Source organism: Eptesicus fuscus, chromosome 14 (assembly GCF_027574615.1).
Source record: "Eptesicus fuscus isolate TK198812 chromosome 14, DD_ASM_mEF_20220401, whole genome shotgun sequence".
Taxonomy (NCBI): domain Eukaryota; kingdom Metazoa; phylum Chordata; class Mammalia; order Chiroptera; family Vespertilionidae; genus Eptesicus; species Eptesicus fuscus.
In genome coordinates, this window is record NC_072486.1 from 78,844,174 (window position 1) to 78,863,386 (window position 19,213).

Consider the following 19,213-nt stretch of genomic DNA (forward strand, 5'->3'; position numbering starts at 1 on the left):
AGGCGGTGGCCTTGGGCCAGCTCTCCCTGCTCCTCGGCTGTGCTCCCCTGTGCTGCTATACTTTGCCCCCTACCTGTGCTCTTGGCTCCTGGCAGCCTGGGTGAACAGGAGGGACGTGGGCCTCAACATTCCCCGCTGGCCGGCTGCCCTGCCACCTCCTCCTCCTCCGCCTCCTCCGCCTCCTCCTCCTCTTCCTCTTCATCCCGCTGCCATCTCCCCAGGCGCCTGGGTCTCTGCCCTCACCAGTGCTGACCAACTTACGCGGGGCTTGAGTATAACTTGCCAAAATCTTTATTCTTTCGATATTTGCAGATATGTGCCACTGTTTCCAACTTTTCATCAACAAAAAGGCCTTTCCAACTCCTTCCAAATTAGAAGACCAGGTGGTGACACAGCACCTCTGGACATTCCCCTGTGCGGGGCCGGCGGCGGGCCGGGCCCTGGGACTGCTCTCAGATGAGAAGCGGCCGCCGTGCTCCCCACTCCAGAGACCCACAGGAACCTTTGTAACTAACCCCCACCCCCAGGGAAGGCTAGGAAGCTGGAGCCCGCGGCTGGGGGCTGCCGGGGACCAGGCCCGGCTGGACGCTGCGCCAGGCTCGCTGCATGGACAAGAAGGGAGCTCGGCCCCACGCCTGCCCGGCACCGCGGCCCAGAGGGGCGGGGTGTCCAAGCGCCCACGGCCCGGCTGCTCCTGGGGGAGCTTTCCTGCCCCTCCCCTCCTCTGCTCCTTCCTGCATGGACTTCTGCGTTCCTGCTCTGCTCTGGACGCCAGCACCGCCGCGCTTGCCTTTCCCCCTCTTGGCCTCCCCGTTTCCTAGGATCCGCATTGGGGCGGCTCTGCCCCAGGAGCCTGGCAGGGGCGCAGGGCCCCTTACGGCCTCTCTCCTCTCTCTCTCCATCCACTGTGCCCCTCGGGCCGCGCCGATGAGCTCGGCGCAACGTGCCGTGTGGTATCTGTGCCGCAGACGGGCCACTGCCCGCTCACTTCTGGACTTTGCTCTCCCCGATTGTCGTGCCCTGTGCTCCTGGCCATTCCTCAGTCCCACCGTCCACCTCTCCGCACCCCTTCCCTTCTCTTACACCCCAGCCCCCTGGGCTGTGCGCCTCTCACGCCCTTGGTATTTCGTGTCCTTGCTCTTCTGTAAGGGGCGGTCCCGGCTCAGTGACCTGTGCTGCTCTGTATGGTGCCCTGTGTAAGAATAAACCCATTGGAATACTCGTGGTCTCAGTTCCTTCCCCGTCCCGCCGCCCCGGCCCTGCCCCTGCTAGGGCCTGTCCAGGCCGAGGGAGGGCGGGCGGGCTGGGGATTCCAGGTGGGCAGCTATCCCCCGCTGACCCTGGGCCCCTTTAACATTCCTCTTCTTTTCTCTTCCAGTCTCGGAAGGCTGCCGACTTGGACCGGGAGAAAAAGGCTGCCGAGTGCAAGGTGGACAGTATCGGGAGTGGCCGGGCCATCCCCATTAAACAGGTCAGCACCCCTTTCCCCTGAAGCCTGAGGAGCTGAGGCAAGGCCCAGGAAACGCTAGAGTATGGTCTTTTCTAGGCCTCTGACGGGAGATGGTGTGAGAGGCGGGCACCCCCTCCTGTCAGGCCTGAGGTTCTACTAAGAAGTTCTAACCTCTGGTGGGAAGGGTAGCCAGAGCCGGACTGGTCTGTTCCTGCAGATCTGAGCCTGTGGCTGGAGCAGCCTGCTCTCTGGGCTTTGCCTGTACCTTACCACCACCAGGGGGCAGCAGAGAGCCGCCTTCAGTTGCTCTCTTGCTGGTGGTTCTGGAGTTGGGTCACCTGGAGGGGGCGACCTACTGCCTCTGCCAGAGGGCTTAGCCTGGGCGCTGTGGTCCAGAAAAAGGAAGAGAATTCACAGGATACCCTGAGTATGCACTGACGGGCGTAGTGAGAGCTGTAGCTCCTCCAGGTTCCATGGCAAAGTCTTACCCATTTGTAAAGAATAAACTTAGTTGAGGTGTCTCTCCCCAACTCCTTTCTGAGTCACTGCCTGGCAGGGCTCCCAGGCCTGTGTGGGTCCCTGTGCTGGGAAGAACTTGAGTGATGGGGTGTCTTTGTGCAGAGATGGTGGTGTACTGGACAGGGCTCTAGAACTGCTGGCTGCACAAGGGTAGAGCCAGGAGGTGTCCCTCTGGGGCTTGGGCAGGAGTCTGTGTGCTGAGGTGCCCACGAGGATGGGGGCTGTGGCCTGGTGGTCAGTTGCTGTACCCACAGGAGCTGGGTGAGGCAAGACCTTCTTGGGAGCTGGTGGTTAGAGATGTCGTGTCTACAGGGGCCACGTTGGCAGGTTTTGACCACAGAGCACCAGAGCTCAGCTTGGCCAGGGCCCTGAGGTCCGGTCTGGCCCTCCAGGCTGGAGCTTCTGGGGTCCATGGGCAGTGTGACAAGAATTCGTGTGAAGGTCCATTTGGAACGGAGAGCCCAGGGTGTGGGTCAGGGTCCCAGAGGGCAGGATGGGGACACTGCACATCCTGCTTCTGCTTCAGCCCTCCCCTGAGATGTCACTGCACTCCGTTGGGTCTGCGTGCGGGGCGCCCAGTGAGAAGGCTGAGAGGAGTGGCAGCCGCGTCTCCTGTAGGTCCCCACAACCCAGTGATGCCTGCCACTGGGGCTCTGCAGACCGAGCGCCTCCTTGGGGGCTCTTCTGGGCGATGTGACTGATCCCAGAGGACTCCTCCCTGCCTGGGTATGTGAGCACATAACCCTCTAACACATGGTGAGCACATGGTCCTGGCCCCTAACACATGGTGAGCACATGGTCCTGGCCCCTCGCTGGGAGAAAATGGTAGCCCACGTCCTTCCTGTCTGGGGTAGAGTTGGCCAGGGATGCAGGAGCTGTGGGGTGGGGGTGGAGCCCTGTGGCCAGCACCTGGGCCTCTGGGCTGGGCCAGGCAGTCAGCTAGGTTACAGGCCCTAAACCTCAGGGCCCCCAGCAGGACCGATACTGGGGGAAGGAGCCCAGCACAGTGCCGGGCCCATTGCCTGCTGGAGGCAGCAGGTACCTCAGGCAGGAGGGATCACACAGGGCATTTGGGGGAGAGCCTGCGGTTGGGGTGGAGGCTTCTTCCAGCCGGGGCCATTCCTTCCCTCCCTCCGCCCCCTGCCCAGGGCCACCCTCCCAACGCCCGCTCCTTCCCTCCCCCCTGCTCCTGCTGGGAGTGGAGATTGCATTTCAGTTGCCATTTGCATTCCCAATCAATCCGGACTCCGCAATTAAGCCGGCTGGCGGAGCTGGGAGGGAGGCGGCGGCGGAACGGGTCCTCTGGGGGCTGTCGCCTCAGCACCGCTCCCATTCCGCCCCAGATTGCTTCCTGCTCCTCCGCCGTGCGCAGCCAGGGCGGGAGCGGGAACCCCTGGCGCTCCTTCTCCCTCCTTGGAACGGGCGCGGGCGGCGGGGCAGGCCCAGCTCTCCGCCGCGGTGACCGGCAGAGGCGCGGCGGCTGCACTGGCTTCTCGGAGCTGGCGCTCCGCCCGCCTCCAGGCTTCAGGCTCAGGAGCGACCTCTTCACCGCCGCCCTCTCCGGAGACCAGGCGAAGAGGCCAGGGTTTGGGTAGGAAAGGGTTGCCCTCCCCACCTGCCTCCGGTGGCTCCTGGTCTCCTGCTCGGAGGAGGGAGAGCTGCCATTTGTGAGTCCACGCTCCCCGTCTGTAGGGGCAACAGGCCAAGGCAGTGACATAACTTGTTTGCTGGGAAGGCTAGTTGGTGGCAGAAGAGGGAGAAGAGCCTGTTCCCTGTTCCGTGACAGGAGTCGCCACTGTGGTCTGAGGTCTGAAAGGTTGGCGGCCGCTGCCCTAGAGGCAGGCTGGGTGGGGGTAGTGAGATGAGTTGCAGGGGAGCCCTCCCTGAGCCCGAGCAAGATGAGCCTGGGGGAGGGACTCCATCAGGACGGGGGGCCAGGCACCCTTTCCTGGCCAGCGAGGGGGTGGATGCCTCCCCCCAGAAGCAGGCCACCAGGGCTCCTTCCCAGGCCAAGTGTCCCTGCCGCCCCTTGTGGTGTGAAGGTCCGTGTCTTCAGAAGCTCCTGTGACCGGCTTGTCTGTCAGGCTGACTTGGACCAGAATGTGTCTGTCCTCCACCTCCAGGCGCAGGTGGGGGCAGCAGGAGGAGGAGGGAGGAAGGAGGGCCAGCAAGGATGTGTGATATCTATTGAGAAGTGGGAGGCTGGAGCGGAGGGCCCTTACCTCCACCTGGTCCCTACTTGGGGGAGATCAAGCAGGAAATCCCAAATCACCTGTTTGCTCATCTCCTTGCTCTTAACCTAGTATTGTATTCCCCGGAACTCAGAGGGGAGGTGGAATGGAGCCTGGGTTCCCCCACCTCAGGCCTCAGGGCCACAGCCGATGCTGGAGGGACCCCCTTCTTTCTCACACCTCAGTCTCTCTTTTGTAAAAAAATTTCAATTACAGTTGAAATTCAATGTTATATAATTTTCAGGTGTATAGCACAGCGGTTAGACATAATACCATACAAAGATGGTATTTCTAGTATCTACCGGAGACCATGCAGAGTTATTACAATACTAGAGGCCCAGTGCACGAAATTCGTGCACAGGAGGGGGAGGGTCCCCCTAGGGATCCCTCGCTCCCTTACTGCCCACCTGCTCACTGCTCCTTACCGCGCTCGCTGCCGCAGAGGCAGTAGAGGCTCCCACCACTGCTGCTGCGCTTGCCAGACGTGAGCCCGGCTTCTGGCTGAGCAGCACTCCCCTGTGAGAGCGCACTGACCCCCCGGGGCAGCTCCTGCACTGAGCGTCTGCCCCCTGGTGGTCAATGCGCAACATAGAGACCGGTCGTTCTGGTCGTTCCACTGTAAAGGTCACTTAGGTTTTTATTATATAGATTGTTGCCTGTATTCCCTGTGTTGTACTTTCCATCCCTGGGGCTGTTTTTACATATCCCTTCACTTTTCCCCTCCTCCAGCCCCCTCACCTGGTGACCATTACTTTGTTGTCTGTATCTATGGTTTTCTGTTAGTTTATTTTCTTGTTAGATTCCACATATACTAGTAAGTGAAATCCTCACACCTGGACCTCTTAATCCCTCCTTTTCTCTCTTAGGGCAGGGCCCTCCATTCCTAAAGGAGAAGCCATTACAGTGTCTGTCTCTCTGCCCCTCCCCCCTTTGGCTCCCATTGAGATGGACTCGGGGTGCGTCCCTGATCTCCCAAGCCATTGCCGATCCGGATTTGTGGCCCCCGGTTGGTGGCTCAGTGAAGCTGTCCCCTGTAGTTTTGTCCAGGCACCGGCGAGAGCATGGCCTCTTCTCAGCTCTCCTGAGTTTGGGAGGAGGTGGCCCACAGGGGCCATGCTGGTCCTAGGAACCTGCCCCGTAAACATTCTCAGCCATCCTCGGCCTCTCCCCACCGCAGCCCCTGTCTTCACCCACAGTTTGTTACTGCGGAGAGAGCCAGAGGCGGGTGAGGGCGTTTTCAGGGCTTGTCGTTACAGGAAGGCAGCAAAGGCTGTCCCCGAGTGTGATCTCGTTTCCTCTTCCCACTTTCAGCCAATCCTGTCTGGCTTCTCCCTAACCCACCCACCAGATGTTTGCTGGGTGTCTGCTGTGTCCTGGGCATTGTCCCAATGCTGAGTGTATCAATGAACAAAACACACAGCAGTCCTTGCTCTCATGAGCTCTTGTCCAGCCTCATGCTCCTGTGACCTCCATGCTCAGAGTGTCTTACCTGCTTAGACGGGAAATCGGGTTGCTGGGCTCCATGGCGGGGGTCCTTGCTGCCTACCTTGGGGGAGTTGGGCATTCTGGGGATGGTTTGGGGATTTTCTCTTCTAATCTGAGGCCACCACAGGGGGAAGAAGGCCAAGGCCTACCTGAGGTCGCTGTGCCCTTGGAGAGGCCCTGGCAGGAGGGAAGGGAGGAGGACACCCCCCTGGAGCGGTGGCCCTGGGGGCTAGCGCCTGTCTCTGACCCAGCCTCTGTTCTCAGGGCATCCTGCTGAAGCGGAGCGGCAAGTCCCTGAACAAGGAGTGGAAGAAGAAGTACGTGACGCTCTGTGACAACGGGCTGCTCACCTACCACCCCAGCCTGCATGTGAGTCCAGGGGGTGGGCAGAGGGACAGGAACTGACTCTGAGACCTTAGTGAGTTCGAGTGGATTCTTGCTTGAGTTGAAGGACTTCACTGTGGTGGCTTGGGAACTGCACAGACCCTGGCCCAGGCCAAGCGCTTACCTAAAGCTCTGAATTGTGGCTGAGCCTGTTGGAGAGAAGGCCTCTGGGATGGTCAGCCAGGCTAGGCTGGTGTGGGCAGTCAGGTTTTACATCTGGCATTCTAGTTGTTTGAAGAGCTGATTTGGCCCATTTACACAGAATTGCTAAAGTTGGGGGTGCCCACGTTACCAGCCAGGTGTCTTTAGGGAGCCACACCCATGGGGGCGCCCTGCGCCTGGGATGTTGGAGCTAGAGGGCAGTGAAACCAGGGCTATGGAGAATGGTGTTGGGACTTGGACAGGTCCTGGGAAGAGGAGAGTGGGGGATGTTGTTTGTGGGTAGAGGCGTCTGGAGGGTGTGTGGCCTGTGGCCGGGGTTTGCAGTGATGTAGATTGTGGCTCCGCCACCCTTCCTTCATCCCCCTCCCCTCACTGCGTGGCTCCAGCACACAGCTGTCACCAGAATCCATCTCTGTCACCTCCCCACTGTGGGGCTAATGAGTTCTCCTGTGAAGCCCCTCAAGCACAGCACGTGGGCCAGCCCCACCCCCGGCCCAGCGGCCCAGGGCCTGCCTCGGAGGGTCCCTCGCCTGCCTCTGATTCTGCACAGGCATCAGGGAGGCCCAGCCCAAGGTGCTGGTGAGGACTGGGCCCTGCGAGCACCACCCAGACAGCCCTGCTGAGAACATGTGGAGGAGGCCTGGCGTGGGGAGCACCAGCGGGCAGTCCCTTCCCAGGACGGCCAGAGTCCAGGGTGGCTCCTGTTTGAGCTCCTCGGGTCCCAGGGGACAGCATTCGTTGGCCTGTTCGCTCCTGGTCTCCCTGATTCCACAGGTTGGGAGCTGGTGCTGGGATCCCTGGCGATTGGAGGAGGGGCCACACTCGGGTGACCTTGGATATTTAGTACGAAGGCTCCCCAGCGCTGCCTCTCTCCCACTCTGGCCTCCTCCTCACACTCAGACCTGGTCCCGCGCTGAGTTGGTGACACCATGAGAGGCAGCAGGGTTACTAGGAAAGGCACTGGCACCGAGGCACAGGGGTCTCAGAAAGTCACGGGGCAGCTGCGGGTGCAGAGTCTCTAGAGGAGTCCAGGGCTGCCATGCCCGTGCCCAGGCCTGGGCTGAGCCCACAGCGGCGCCTCTTAGCTTCCTCTCCCCAAGGCAGGATGTGCATGTTCTCTGCTCAGGCACTGTCTTGCCTGCTGAGCTGGGAACTGGGTTTTCTGAGGCATCCAGTTACTCCCACCTGTGTGCAGGGGGGCGGGGGTTACCCTTTCCCCTTTGCTTTGCTCCTACCTGTTCCTTCTGCTTTGTGCTGCCTTAGCTGGGTGCTGTGTCCTGCCCCCTGTGCTTGTCCCCAGGCCTCAGATTGTGGAGGAAGAAACCCAGCGAGAGGGGAAGGTGGTGGAGGGTCTTGAAACAGAGGAGAGCGTTGGGAGTGGTGCTGTGTTTGGCTTGGGTTTGGGTTTGGGTTTGGGTTTGGGAAGGGAGGGTGAAGGCCCAAGGGAGTGCTGCTTTTATGGCAAGGCTCAGTGGGCTTGTTGGATCATCAAAGTCATCCAGCCGGTGGCTAAGACGTGGACACGTGACTTTGACTCTAAGCACTCCCCAGATTTTGTGCACGTGCCAAGAGCACCTTCCTTCAGGGCAGCTGAGAAAGCCCCAGGAAGTTAGCATCAGGGTAAGTGTTGCCCAGACTGACTGTCACACAAGGTTGGCCAGGCTGGGTGTCTGAGCCCCTCGGAGCCCTTTCCAGCGCCACGCTCGTTGAGCTGTGTGTAGTTTAGTGTGTTGAGGGCCTGGGGCAGGATCGCAGGAGCTCTCAAGCCTGTTCTTGCTTTCTTGCAACGTGAGCCTAAGAGGCAGGTGGCTCTGCTGGCCCAGCACACCAGGCCCCAGCCAGGGCCACTCTTGCTCTCCCAGCCTCAGGACTACATTGAATGGGCAGCTCCTTTATGAGCCTGGGCTTCGGTTCTGGGGTCAAAGTGCATGTCCTTCCCCCACACTGGATGCCAGGAGGGACTGGCACATGCAAATGGTGGCATCATGCCCTTAGGTCTTCTTGTGTCATTCAGAAGACATGAATCGGATCCAGAACGGTGGTGATGGTGGAAGGCCGGGTGAAGCACTGGCCAGTGGCCGTGTGCGGTTTCATGAATGGGGCCTGAGTTTGCTGCCAGCAGAGGCTGCTTCACTTGGGCCGCCCCTCCCCTTCCTGGCCTCCTTCCTTGATCGTCACTAGATTCGTGTTGCTGGTTTACCTGCCTCCATCTCCCCTTTGCCATCTTTTCCAACCTGAGCAAGCTTCCTCGCTGCCAGCAGTGAGCAGGCAGCCGGCCTCCCTGTGAGCTGCCCTGCTAGGGCGCCGTGCAGAGGAAGGACCCTTGGGAACTCCAGCCCTGCTCACAGGTACCCTCGGCCTCGCCGGCTGCCCTCCAGGACAGCTCTTACCTGAAACCCCAGGGCAGCCGTGCTGGATACTCACCTGCCCAAGGAGGCCAGCTGGGCTGGATGGGCTGGATGGGCGTGCAGAGGAAGGGCTGGTGGGCAAGCCTCGGACCTCGCGCCCGATCCTCGCCTGGCCCAAGAGAGCCGCCACAGCCTCCCCCATTTTGCATCCAGCGGAGCCATTCACACAATCACCTTCTGTTAATTCTATCTGCAACATCAATTAAATTGTTTGTAGAAACTAATTGAATGTGGCTTAATCACACATCTTAATAGCTTTCCACGCTCTGAACTCGTTGTTAATTCCAGTAATAAAACGAGATGAGAACGCTGGCTGGGTAATTAGTGAGGAGGCTGGGGAAGAAATTGCTGTTTGATGGTGGGTAATAAAGGCAGCCGTGGTGACCGCTCTCCTGAGCAGCCGCTGCCGCCGCCACCACAGCGCTCCCCTGTTCTGCTGACGGAGGGAAACGCTGCTGCTCTGCCCTGACGCTGTCCCTGCTGCTGCTCTCGCCACTCTCTTCCCATCTCCTCGGGTCCGGCTCCCTCTCCCAGTGGTGCGGCCCTGGGAGCTAGCCTGGCCCAGGGCACAGAGCAGAGCCTCGTCTGCGAGGTCAGAGATGCCAACCAGGCTGGCCCTTCCCCTTCTGTCAGGGTCTGGTCCTTGGCCTCGAACAGAGTCCCTCCGTGCAGCTCTTGTTGGCGCAGGGTCAGCTTCTCCTGTCATGTCCCGGCCCGGCATCCCAGGGCTGTCATGGGGCCTGAAAACTGTTGCCGCTGCTGTGGCCTGCTTGTGAACTGGAGCAGCCCAAGCCCCTCCCCACGGAGAGGGCCCAGCCAGCTGCTGCCAGTTGTCTGGAGCAGCCTATCCAAGATGTGGTTGTATGCAGGGACTCGGGATGAGTATATGTGTAGGGACTCAGGATCCGTATATGCAGAAGCCAAGTCAGTGGGCTGCTGGGGCTTGGAGTAGGGAGGGCCAAGACAGTGGAGTCACACATTGGATGCTGGGCTGAAGCAGGACAAGTGGGCATGGTGACTGGGGGTGGGGTGGGGGTGGGCTGAGTTGCTGGAGAAGGGACAGAGAGTGGGCAGAGGGGCGCCTGGGTTTGCTTCCCAGCCACCGTGGTGAGGCTCAGTGCTCGGGACAGAGGCCGGGCAGCACTCAGCAGAGTCGGGTGCCAGGGTGTCAAAGACTGTTCCCGTGGGCGGAGACTGCTCACTGATGTCTCAGTGACATCATTCAGTGGTTGTGAGAGATGAACAAACGCCCCTGGAGCAGCATGTGCCCGAGACCAGGCACTTGGCCCCGTCTCTCGGAGAGGACTAGGCGGTGGCAGAGGGCATGGGCACGGCCCAATGCTGCAGGAACGGAGCTCCTCCTTGGACACACACTTAGGGAAGCTGCTCCTTCCCTGGCTGGCCGCGCCCCTCGGTCCTTCCCACGGGTCCCCATCCTGTAGGGCCATCCAGCCTAATGACAGATGTGCGGAGGGAGGCTGGCGTGGGGTGCCGTTTCCTTGTTCTCGCTCCTCCTCCTGACTGGTAACTTCCACATTCTCTTGGCTACGTGGGGCCAGGTGACCCCTTTCCTCTGATGTCCTCTCGGTCCTTCCCAGAACGACAGCAGCCCCTGCTTCCCAGAGGCAATACTTCTGCTTCTTTAAGCAGAGGGCACTGTCGCTCTTCCCGGAGCTAAAGAGTGAGAAGGTAGGAGAGAATGCCTGGGTACCAAGAAGTCTGATGCCCCGAAGTGGGTACAGCTAGGGCTGGGCCTGTGAAGGCTGCGTCTGAGATGGCGCTGTGCTGCTCAGGGATGCTCTCTGGGTGCAAAATATCCCAGAGGTGCTCCTGAGGGAAGAGGAGTTGATTCCAAGTCTAATCAGTGGGACTCTGTGCACCTGGCTTCTGCTCTCAGGGGCACCCCGGGGAGGGGTGTAGGGGGAGACAGGAGTCTGCAGTCTGGAAGGAGAAACCAGAGCAGTGGGAAAAGCTGGCCCCGCTGAGACCCAGGGCAGCACTGTGCTCTGCAGCCCCCTGTGGCCACTCCCCCGTGGGGCGTCCTGGCCAAGGTGGCAATGGCAGTGATGGTGGGGTCAAAGCACCAAGCAGCTCCAACTCTGGGTCCCTTGGATGCTGACTGGAAGGAAGCGTGGAAGGAAGTCACCTTCAGTGCACAGCCTTGGGCATTGGAAAAGCCTGGACTTGAATCTGGCTTCACTGCCTTCTGCTTGTGCGACTTTGGGGCAGATTAACCTTTGTAAGCCTCAGTTTCTTCATCTGTAGAGTGGGTGGTGCGAAGATTATATGAGGTAACGTGTATAATATAGATACACAGCTACAGTACAGTGACTCCTTGGCCCCCGAATGGGAAGAGGATGTGATGATGATAATGGTGTTATTATTAATTCCTGAGAACAGCAAAAAGAAGCAAAGGCTTCCCTTTAACTGTTCAACAAATACTGATTGTTAGGTGCTGTTCTAAGGACTGGGGACTGTTCTAGGCTGTAAAGGTTCTCCATGCCTCAAGTGGTGAGGGCGCTTCTGAAAACAGACTGGAGTGCTTGGTGACCAGCCCTCCAGAGCCTGGGAACCCAGTTGTCTGCATCCCGTGGAGTCTGTCAGTTCCTCTTGACCACATGGGCCCTCTCCCTAATCCCATCTTGGTCCAGGACGTGGCCTCCTTAGCCATCTTCCCTAAAGGAGGCCTGAGCCTCAGTTCCTGGCTCCAGACCTTCTCTCCCCTGACTCTGCCCCCTCCTGGCTGAGTCCCCGAGTAGCATGTGGTCAGCATGTAGATGTAGGTGTCATCCAGATTTGGGGACGTTCTGTGGGATTCACAGTCCTGCTCTTTAAACTTGAGCTTTCCCTCCCTACGCCACCCCAGGCAGCTCAGTGGAGACAGACCTAGGAGTTGAGAGGGACAGTGCTGCCGAAGAATGACCTGTCCTAACGAACCGTCTGTCTTACCCCATGGCCCTTAGGATTACATGCAGAACATCCACGGCAAGGAGATTGACCTGCTGCGGACAACAGTGAAAGTGCCAGGGAAGCGCCTGCCCCGAGCCACGCCAGCCACAGCCCCCGGCACCAGCCCCCGGGCCAATGGGCTGGCCTTGGATCGAAGTAACACGCAGCTGGGTGGGGGCGCAGGTGAGGTGGCTGCTGGGGTGGGGGCGTGTGGAGAGCATTGCTTCCTTTTCTGGAAGCGTGGGGAGTGCTGCGACGGTGCCTGGGGAAGGCGTTTAGGGGCTTTGCCTTCAGCGGAGTCCTGTGAGCTCCGAACATGCCACCCAGCGCTGGGCTTCAGGAGCAGCTTAGCCAAAGGCATTGCCAGAATCCCTGTGGTGTTAGAGGTAGCCATCGATGCCCAGTCCTGCAGATGATATAGAGGTCGGAATGGGGCCAGAAGCTCATGCTGACTGGTGGCTTCAGTGGCCCAGGGACTGTCTTTCAAGGCAGGTGATGGTGAGGGCAGGACCTTGGGCACGCATAGCCAGCGTCTCAGCCCAGCTTGCCATGTGGGAGGGAGGGGGCTGGAAGGAGACAGAGCTGCTGCCTGGGGCCCACCTGGCAGATCTGTCCTCAGTCTTCAGTGAGCGGTGGGTCTTTGCTCAGAGAGGACTGAGTGTAGAGACCAACTGGAGGCCCAGCAGACTCTGCCACGTGGCCAACGGTCTGGAAAGAAGAGATAGAGCCTGAGAGAGTCTGAGCTTGAGGCGAGGCAGCTCCTCCTTGGCCAGCTCTTCCCTTTCCAGATGACACTTGGCTTCTGGACCCTTCCTCTCAAGACCTAAGTCTTGGTATTCTAGATAATCAGATCTTGTTTTCCCCGGGCCCGGAAACAGCTGCTCAAACACTGTCCTGCCCTCCTAGGTGCTGCCACTGCGTCCCTGCCCCAGGGTTAGCTCTTAGCATGGGTGTGCTGCCTTCCCACAGGTGCAGGGTGCTTCTGCTTGTCACATTCAGTGCTCAGGGGGCTGGGGTACTTAGTCCCTAGAATGGATGGCACAGACCCCAAAGAATTGCCCCATTCCAAACGCTGATAGGGCCGCGCACTGAGAAAGTCGGGACTAAGGAAGGTAGGTGGGACGACGGCCTCATGCATGTCCTCCTAAGTGGGCACCTGCCCTGGGGCTTGTGCTCGGCCCGGAGGCACTGCGAGAGGCCAGGGGGCACTGACATCCGCTGAGTGAGGTGAGCCAGGTGCAGGCGTTTCCAGCTCTGAAGTTGAGATCATCGTCCCCATTTTATGGATGAGGAAACAAGGGCTCAGAGAGGTTAAGTAACTTGTCTGTAAAATCCCACAGTAAGTAGTAGAGCTGGGGTTTGAATCTGTTCCTGACTCGAAAAGCTATGTTTTGTCCTCTTCCATCCTGAGCTGAGGAAGAAGCCCGTGAGTTGTGCAGAGGGAGCCCTAGTGGGCAGGGGGAGGAAGGAAGCCAAGGCAAGAAAGACAACCACCCATCAGGTTGGGGTGCCTCCTGTGAGGGTGCACTAGGGGAGGATCCTGCTCGATGGCAAAGATGGGAGGCCATGTGCAGCCCCCAGTGCTGTGCCCAGAGAGTGAGTCAGGGCTGCTGGGAAACCCTGGCATGTAGGGGAGGGGACTGGAGGTCAGCCAGGGCCCCAAGAGCTTTCCCGGTGCTGCTTGGGGACAGTGAGTGTCAGTTTCTGGCCTGGCTCAGGGTTTCCCACGTCATACTGGAGGAGGAGGAAGTGTGAGTGCCCCAAAAGGGAACCTTTCCTTGAAGCTGGGCTGTTACCCCAAAGAGGGGGGATCAATAAGAACCTCTGTCCAGTCACATTCCTGGGCCCTGATAGCTTCACCTGGGGAGCAGAAGTGGCGCACGGAGAAGGGAGTCGCATGCATCACACTCACCCGCATCAGTACCAGTGCCCACAGACCCTCGCTGACATTCCCAGAACATATGGACCAGCATTTATCCAAGCCTGCGTCCCCTCGCTGCACGCTGACACCGACCTCATGCACACTCACACATGTCTCCCGCTCACCGGGCGATGTTAACATCTCATTATCTTTGTTACTGTAATTACATTATCCGCTGCTTTATGCAGAATTATCCTCCGAGGACTAATTGATGGCTCCATGTTTAATTCATTAATCATTAGCATCAAATTCGACAATTACAGTGCACACTGATTGTGGGATTGCAGGCGTAATGAGGGGAGAATTAACAAAGAAAAGGGAGAGTACTTTTTCTTCCCTGGGGTTTTGGGTTGGGGGCTTGGGAGGAAGGTGGGCCTGTGATCTTTGGGTTGGGGACTGGGGAGGAGGGAATAAGATTTGGAACCCAGGAGGGGATGGGAGCAGGGCGGGGGAGAAGCATGGTGTCTGAGAAGTTAGAACTGAGCTGTTCCCCTGGAAGGTTTCCTGACCATGAAAAAGGCTGTGTGCAGGGACCTGAAGCCAGAGCAGGAAGGAGCAGGATTCTGAAGAGGAAGGTCAGCATGTTGCCTCAAGGGGACAGGAAGCGGGTAGACTGGCTGCAGTCTCAGCGCCACGCATCTAAGCACCTGTTGTGTGCCTGGTCCTGCTTTGGAATACAATAGAAACACAAAACTTGACCTCCTTTCAGTGTCATACTGTCCCCGGAGGATTAGGGAGGTCTGGTCTGTTCCATTTCCTTCTAATGGCTTTCGGCTCAGAGCTTCCCATTCCCAGGCTTCTACAAACTTAACCCGTGTGCTCGCAGGGCTGGTTTGAGGCCTTGTGTTTGCTGCTTGCTCTCTCCAGCTTTTTCCAGCTTGCAGGCCCATCTCTGCTTCCTTACTAACCTCCAACACCTAGCCAGGTCTGTGCTGCTTTGGGGCAAACACCTCGGGTGTGGCCTGCTCATCCTGAGACCTCCCACGGCCATTGCCTTCTGGGCTGTGTCCCAACCTGTCTTAGGTGGACTGAGGTGAGAGGGCAGTGCAGGCCCTTTGAGTGTTATGCGCTCTGAGGTCCCATGACTGTTCCCACAGTCTCTCCGCTAGTCCTCAGAGCCTAGGGAGAAGGCAGGGAATTCTGAGGTCACTCCTGGTTCTCCCTGCCCAGCCTTGGCACTCCTGGAGCTTCGGTTCCCCTCGGCTCTGCCGTTCTTCCCTGATGGGAAACGAAAGATTAATTTTCTCCAGCCCAACAGGATAATTACTAATACTAATTAGACATAATTACTTGAATTTGATACACTTATTTCTCATCAGAATGGCAGCAAAGCTGAGGCAAAGCAAATGGCATATGTGGACTAGATAGGGTGCAGGTCCCTGACCAGGAGAGAGGAGGCTGGGGATAATGGCCCGATGAGGGGCTCTGCAGTGATGGGGGTGTCGGTACCACTCCCCCCCACTTTTGGGTGCCAGGGAGGGGACAGATGTGTATACCTTGTGTATGGAGAGAGGAGGGCCGTGAGGTCAGACTGGCTGCTTCCTAAGGCCTGTGTGATGCCTCTGGTTCTCCAATAAGCCTGGCCCCTACCTGGACCCAAGACTCCTTAATTTCTGGTCAGCTTCCTGTTGGAATTTCTCAAGCTGTGCCTACAGCCCGTTTCCAGGAAAGCCTATGTGCACCCCTCCCCTGACCTCTCCTCCTAGTCTGACCCTTCCCCTCTCCAGGCGCCCCCCACTCGGCCAGCAGTCCGGCCTGGGCTGGCCTGCGTCCCGAGGGGCTGCACCAGCGCTCCTGCTCCGTTTCCAGTGCCGACCAGTGGAGTGAGGCTGCTGCCCTGCCCCCAGGTATGCAGGACCCCACGAAGGGACAGAGGAAGGCAGCATGGGCCTGGGTGGCTGTGATTGGGTGGTGCCCAGGCAAGGGGAGGGGGCCCTGTGGAGCCCTCGGGGCTGTCGCAGGGGCTCTAACCCTTCTCTGGCCTCCCCATGAGCTTCCTGCCCCCAGCTAGAGACCTGCCTCTGCAGCTTCTCTGGCAGCCCAGCCACTGTCCCCAGGCAGCACTGGTGGCAGCTCTGCATCCCCATCAGCCCCCTGCGCAGCCAGCTCATCAGCCTCACTGTGGGGGGGACAAGGAAGCAGGGCTGAGTAGGGGAATCCAAGGCAGGAGAGGGAGTCCCTGCAGACAGGATCCAGGGGGCTGTCCAGAAAGGAAGTGTCCTCACCCCTGCTGTCTCCTCCTCAGATAGGTTGAGGCCCCACCCTTCTTCTCCTGTCCCACCCTCCTATTTCCTTGGCTCTTCCTTTTATTCCCTCTGTCCATTTTTGTATATTGCATTTCAACTTTTCCTTCCCTGCACACACATTCCCCCCTCCCCTTTTCTCTCCTTACTCTCACCTGTATCCTAACCCTTTGGACACAGATCCTGGGAGCAGTTCTCATGGCTAAAAGGAAAATGGGTGCAGCTCTGCCCTCCTTTACTAAGTGAGGGTGTAAAAGGGAGGAGACCCCAGGGTCCAGGTTTGCCTCTCCCACTGCCCCTCCTCCCCACACACACGGGGCATAGTGCCCCTGCGCATTAACTACCCAGTGAAGTGCTGCTCCCAGCCTGAGCTCTGGCCCAGGCACGCACTGGTATTCACAGCACAGGGAACCAAGTCCAGCCTCCCTGGGGAGGGAGTGTGCAGGGCCTGAGAAGGGGAGCGAGGGCCCTTCCTGGCCACCGTCCCCAAGGCCTGTCCTGGCCTTGGTGGGGCCCCTCTGTTGAGTCTGGAAGGCAAGGAGGGAGGGAGGGAAGGAGGGAGCATGTCTACCTCTAATGAAGTTTGACATTTAGTGGTGAGCGCTGGGCGGGGTATGGGAGATAGGAGCTTGATTAGCGCGCTCTAATTGACAGTAATTAGGCAGCTCCCTGATTGTTTCTAATTCTGCTATTAATTGTCAGGAGCAGGGAGTGTGATTGAGGATAAATTTGGTGCGGAGCTGCTGGGGCTTCAGCTTCCTATGAGTTCCCTAGGCCGCCTTCCACCCCTCCAGGCTGCAGAAGCCAACATTTCTGCCTCGCCTTTATTCTGTTCTGCCTGACTTTCCTACACTCTCCTCTCCCCACCTTCTCCTCCACGGAGCCTGGCAGGCTGCTCTCCCGGGGTGGCCCAGCTGCACTTCAGGTGGCTCTCTTAGGGGCACTAGACAGGACTTATGCTCAACCCCCGCCATCCCCTCTGCCCACACTTCTCCAATTCTCCCCTCCCCAGCCAGTGGCTCAGCTGAGGTGCTCGGTTCCAGCCCCAAGCTGGAGCCTCCCCCATCTCCCCACTCCAACCGGAAGAAGCACCGGAGGAAAAAGAGCACCGGGACCCCCCGACCAGACGGCCCCAGCAGTGCTGCCGAAGGTTAGGGGGACCCAGAGGGATACCGGGGCACAAGAGGTGGGCAGTGGGACTTGGGGATAGTACCCTAAAAGTATTAGGTTCAGCACTTACTAATAATCCTCAGTAAAAGTAGTTCCACACCTTCTTTTGGCAGTCTAGACCTGGTGTCTTAGCTCTTTTCTTCTGCCTAACGTAAACCCTTTCTGTAAAAATGTGAGCTTGCTTCTCTTATTCTTACAGAAGGTAAAAGGTCACAGGCAGCTACTCCAATGACTCTTCCAAGACTTGCGGAAAAGCAGGACCTATGTTTTCTGTGTCTCTTGTATCACCATTGAGTTTAATGAGGGCTGGGCACATAATAGGTGCTTAATACATGTGTACCGATGGGCTGAGCCTCTCCTCAGTCAGCTGTAGGCTAAAGCCGTGGTCGGCAAATTGCGGCTCTTTGGCCCCTTGAGTGTGGCTCTTCCACAAAATACCACGGCCTGGGCGAGAAGTGAAGTGGCGTTAGAAGAAGTTTAAGTTTAAAAAATTTGGCTCTCCAAAGAAATTCCTGTCGTACTGTTGATATTTGGCTCTGTTGACTAATGAGTTTGCCGACCACTGGGCTAAAGGATTCAGCTCCTTATTTTTCCATAGGCCCTCTCACATAATCCTTTGTCCGTCATAGCGCCACTTCTCTGATTTTCCCTAAAGTATCTTCCAAATACCCCTCTGCTCAGTGGTTGGAGTCTCTCTCTGACATTGACACCTAGTTTGTCATTTCTGTTCTGATTGTCAAGTTAGGGGTGTGGGAATGTGGGTGGAGACCACCTCCGTGGGAAAGAGCTACCTTTCCCAGCCACCCTGTGATAGAGTGATTCTTCGTGTTCGAGGCACACGGCCCACCTGTCCCAGGGAACAGAGCTCCAAATGATGACGATGATGCAATTCAGAGGCTGTGTTACGAGCAAGGTGGGGTGGAGCTGTGAGCTAGGGAGAGAACAGGTGCCAGTTTTCTTTTTCTAGGAAGGCAGTTCTGTTAAGGGTGCCCTGAGAGCAGGAGTCCAGCAGGGTGACTTCCAGGGGGTGTTAGTGTCCTGGAGGTGAGAGGCTGCCCTGGATGGGACACGTGGCTCAGGCCTTTGCCATGGGCTCAGCCTTGGGCCTCCAACAGGTACCTTGAGCTGTTGCTCCAGCTCCCACAATACATTCACCCTGCTTGTTAGGAACTGTTCCCGCACGGGGCAGTGACCATTGGGAATGAGATCCATGTGGCTGTCTTCTGGGGGAGCAGAACTTGGAACAGCTGGACCACATTACTTGGGGTCACAGTCCAGCCTCCAGTACTGTCACTGCAGATGTCCTTCGGTCCCTGTCTGCTCACACATCCTAGTTTGTGGAGAAAACCTCTCCTCTCCCCATCCACTTGCCCTTCCTGCCTGTCTATGGGAGGGTAGTGGGGGAGGGGCACAGCTCCCAGGAGCCCCATGCTGACGCCGTCAGGAATATTGGGTTTAATGAGCTGCAAAATGAGGTGGCTGCAGCTGACATGTACGGATGCCCACACCAGCCTCCCCCACCCTCTCCCAGCATTGCCTCCTAGCACCCCATCTCATCCTTCTCCAGATACTCAGCTCTTCTTGTTCCAGGAAGCACCCTCTCTGATTTCCAGACCCACTGCTGGCAGTGCCAGTGATACCGAAACTCAGGCCCAGGTGGTTAGGAATGGAGGGTTGAGGCTCCACACTACTCTTGCAAGTGTCCTCCCTCCCACCTTGCAAATTGCCCTGGAGAGCGTGGTCCTGGAGGCTGGGGTGATGGAAGGAGGATGGGTGCCAGGAAAGCAGGGTGGTGAGTGGCTTGTGGCCGTGGCCTGGTGTACCTGCCAAGGCACCCACTATGATGGTGGTAAATGTTCCATCCCCCACAGAGGTGGAGGAGTCCTTTGAATTTGTGGTGGTGTCCCTCACCGGGCAGACGTGGCACTTCGAGGCCTCGACAGCCGAGGAGCGGGAGCTGTGGGTACAGAGCGTGCAGGCCCAGATCCTCGCCAGCCTGCAGGGCTGCCGCAGCGCCAAGGACAAGGTTGGCATGGAAGCCCGAGTGGGGTGGGATCCAAAGGTGGCCTCATGATTGACCAGCCACCCCTTGTCTCCCACGGTGGCAGACTCGACTGGGGAACCAGAATACAGCTCTGGCTGTGCAGGCCGTCCGCACTGTTCGTGGCAACAGCTTCTGTATCGACTGCGACGCCCCCAGTGAGTGGCAGGGCCAGGGTTAGCGGGGCTGGGCTTGGGGGCGGCTTAGAGAAAGCTCCACAGGCTCCACAGAGAAAACTCGACAAGAGGCT

General features: G+C 58.4%; 1 protein-coding gene and 1 non-coding gene across 10 annotated transcripts in view; both read left to right on the forward strand.

Annotated features, from left to right (window-relative positions):
* AGAP3 (ArfGAP with GTPase domain, ankyrin repeat and PH domain 3) overlaps positions 1 to 19,213 on the forward strand; it is a 54,014-nt gene that overhangs the window by 32,690 nt on the left and 2,111 nt on the right. For 3 of the 9 annotated variants that reach the window (XM_008158761.3, XM_028135547.2, XM_054725944.1), the window contains 7 exons: positions 1,379 to 1,471; positions 5,950 to 6,054; positions 11,603 to 11,771; positions 15,237 to 15,356; positions 16,765 to 16,902; positions 18,794 to 18,948; positions 19,031 to 19,121. In XM_008158761.3, coding sequence (XP_008156983.2) covers positions 1,379 to 1,471; positions 5,950 to 6,054; positions 11,603 to 11,771; positions 15,237 to 15,356; positions 16,765 to 16,902; positions 18,794 to 18,948; positions 19,031 to 19,121 — 871 coding nt within the window. Of the gene's footprint in view, positions 1 to 312; positions 1,220 to 1,378; positions 1,472 to 5,949; positions 6,055 to 11,602; positions 11,772 to 15,236; positions 15,357 to 16,764; positions 16,903 to 18,793; positions 18,949 to 19,030; positions 19,122 to 19,213 lie in introns of those variants that run through there. The other 6 variants (XM_054725947.1, XM_054725948.1, XM_054725946.1 and 3 more) reach the window with 3 other exon arrangements.
* MIR9290 (microRNA mir-9290) lies at positions 7,033 to 7,113 on the forward strand. Its single transcript, NR_129019.2, is given in 1 exon segment — positions 7,033 to 7,113. It is a non-coding gene; the product is annotated as a microRNA mir-9290 (primary transcript).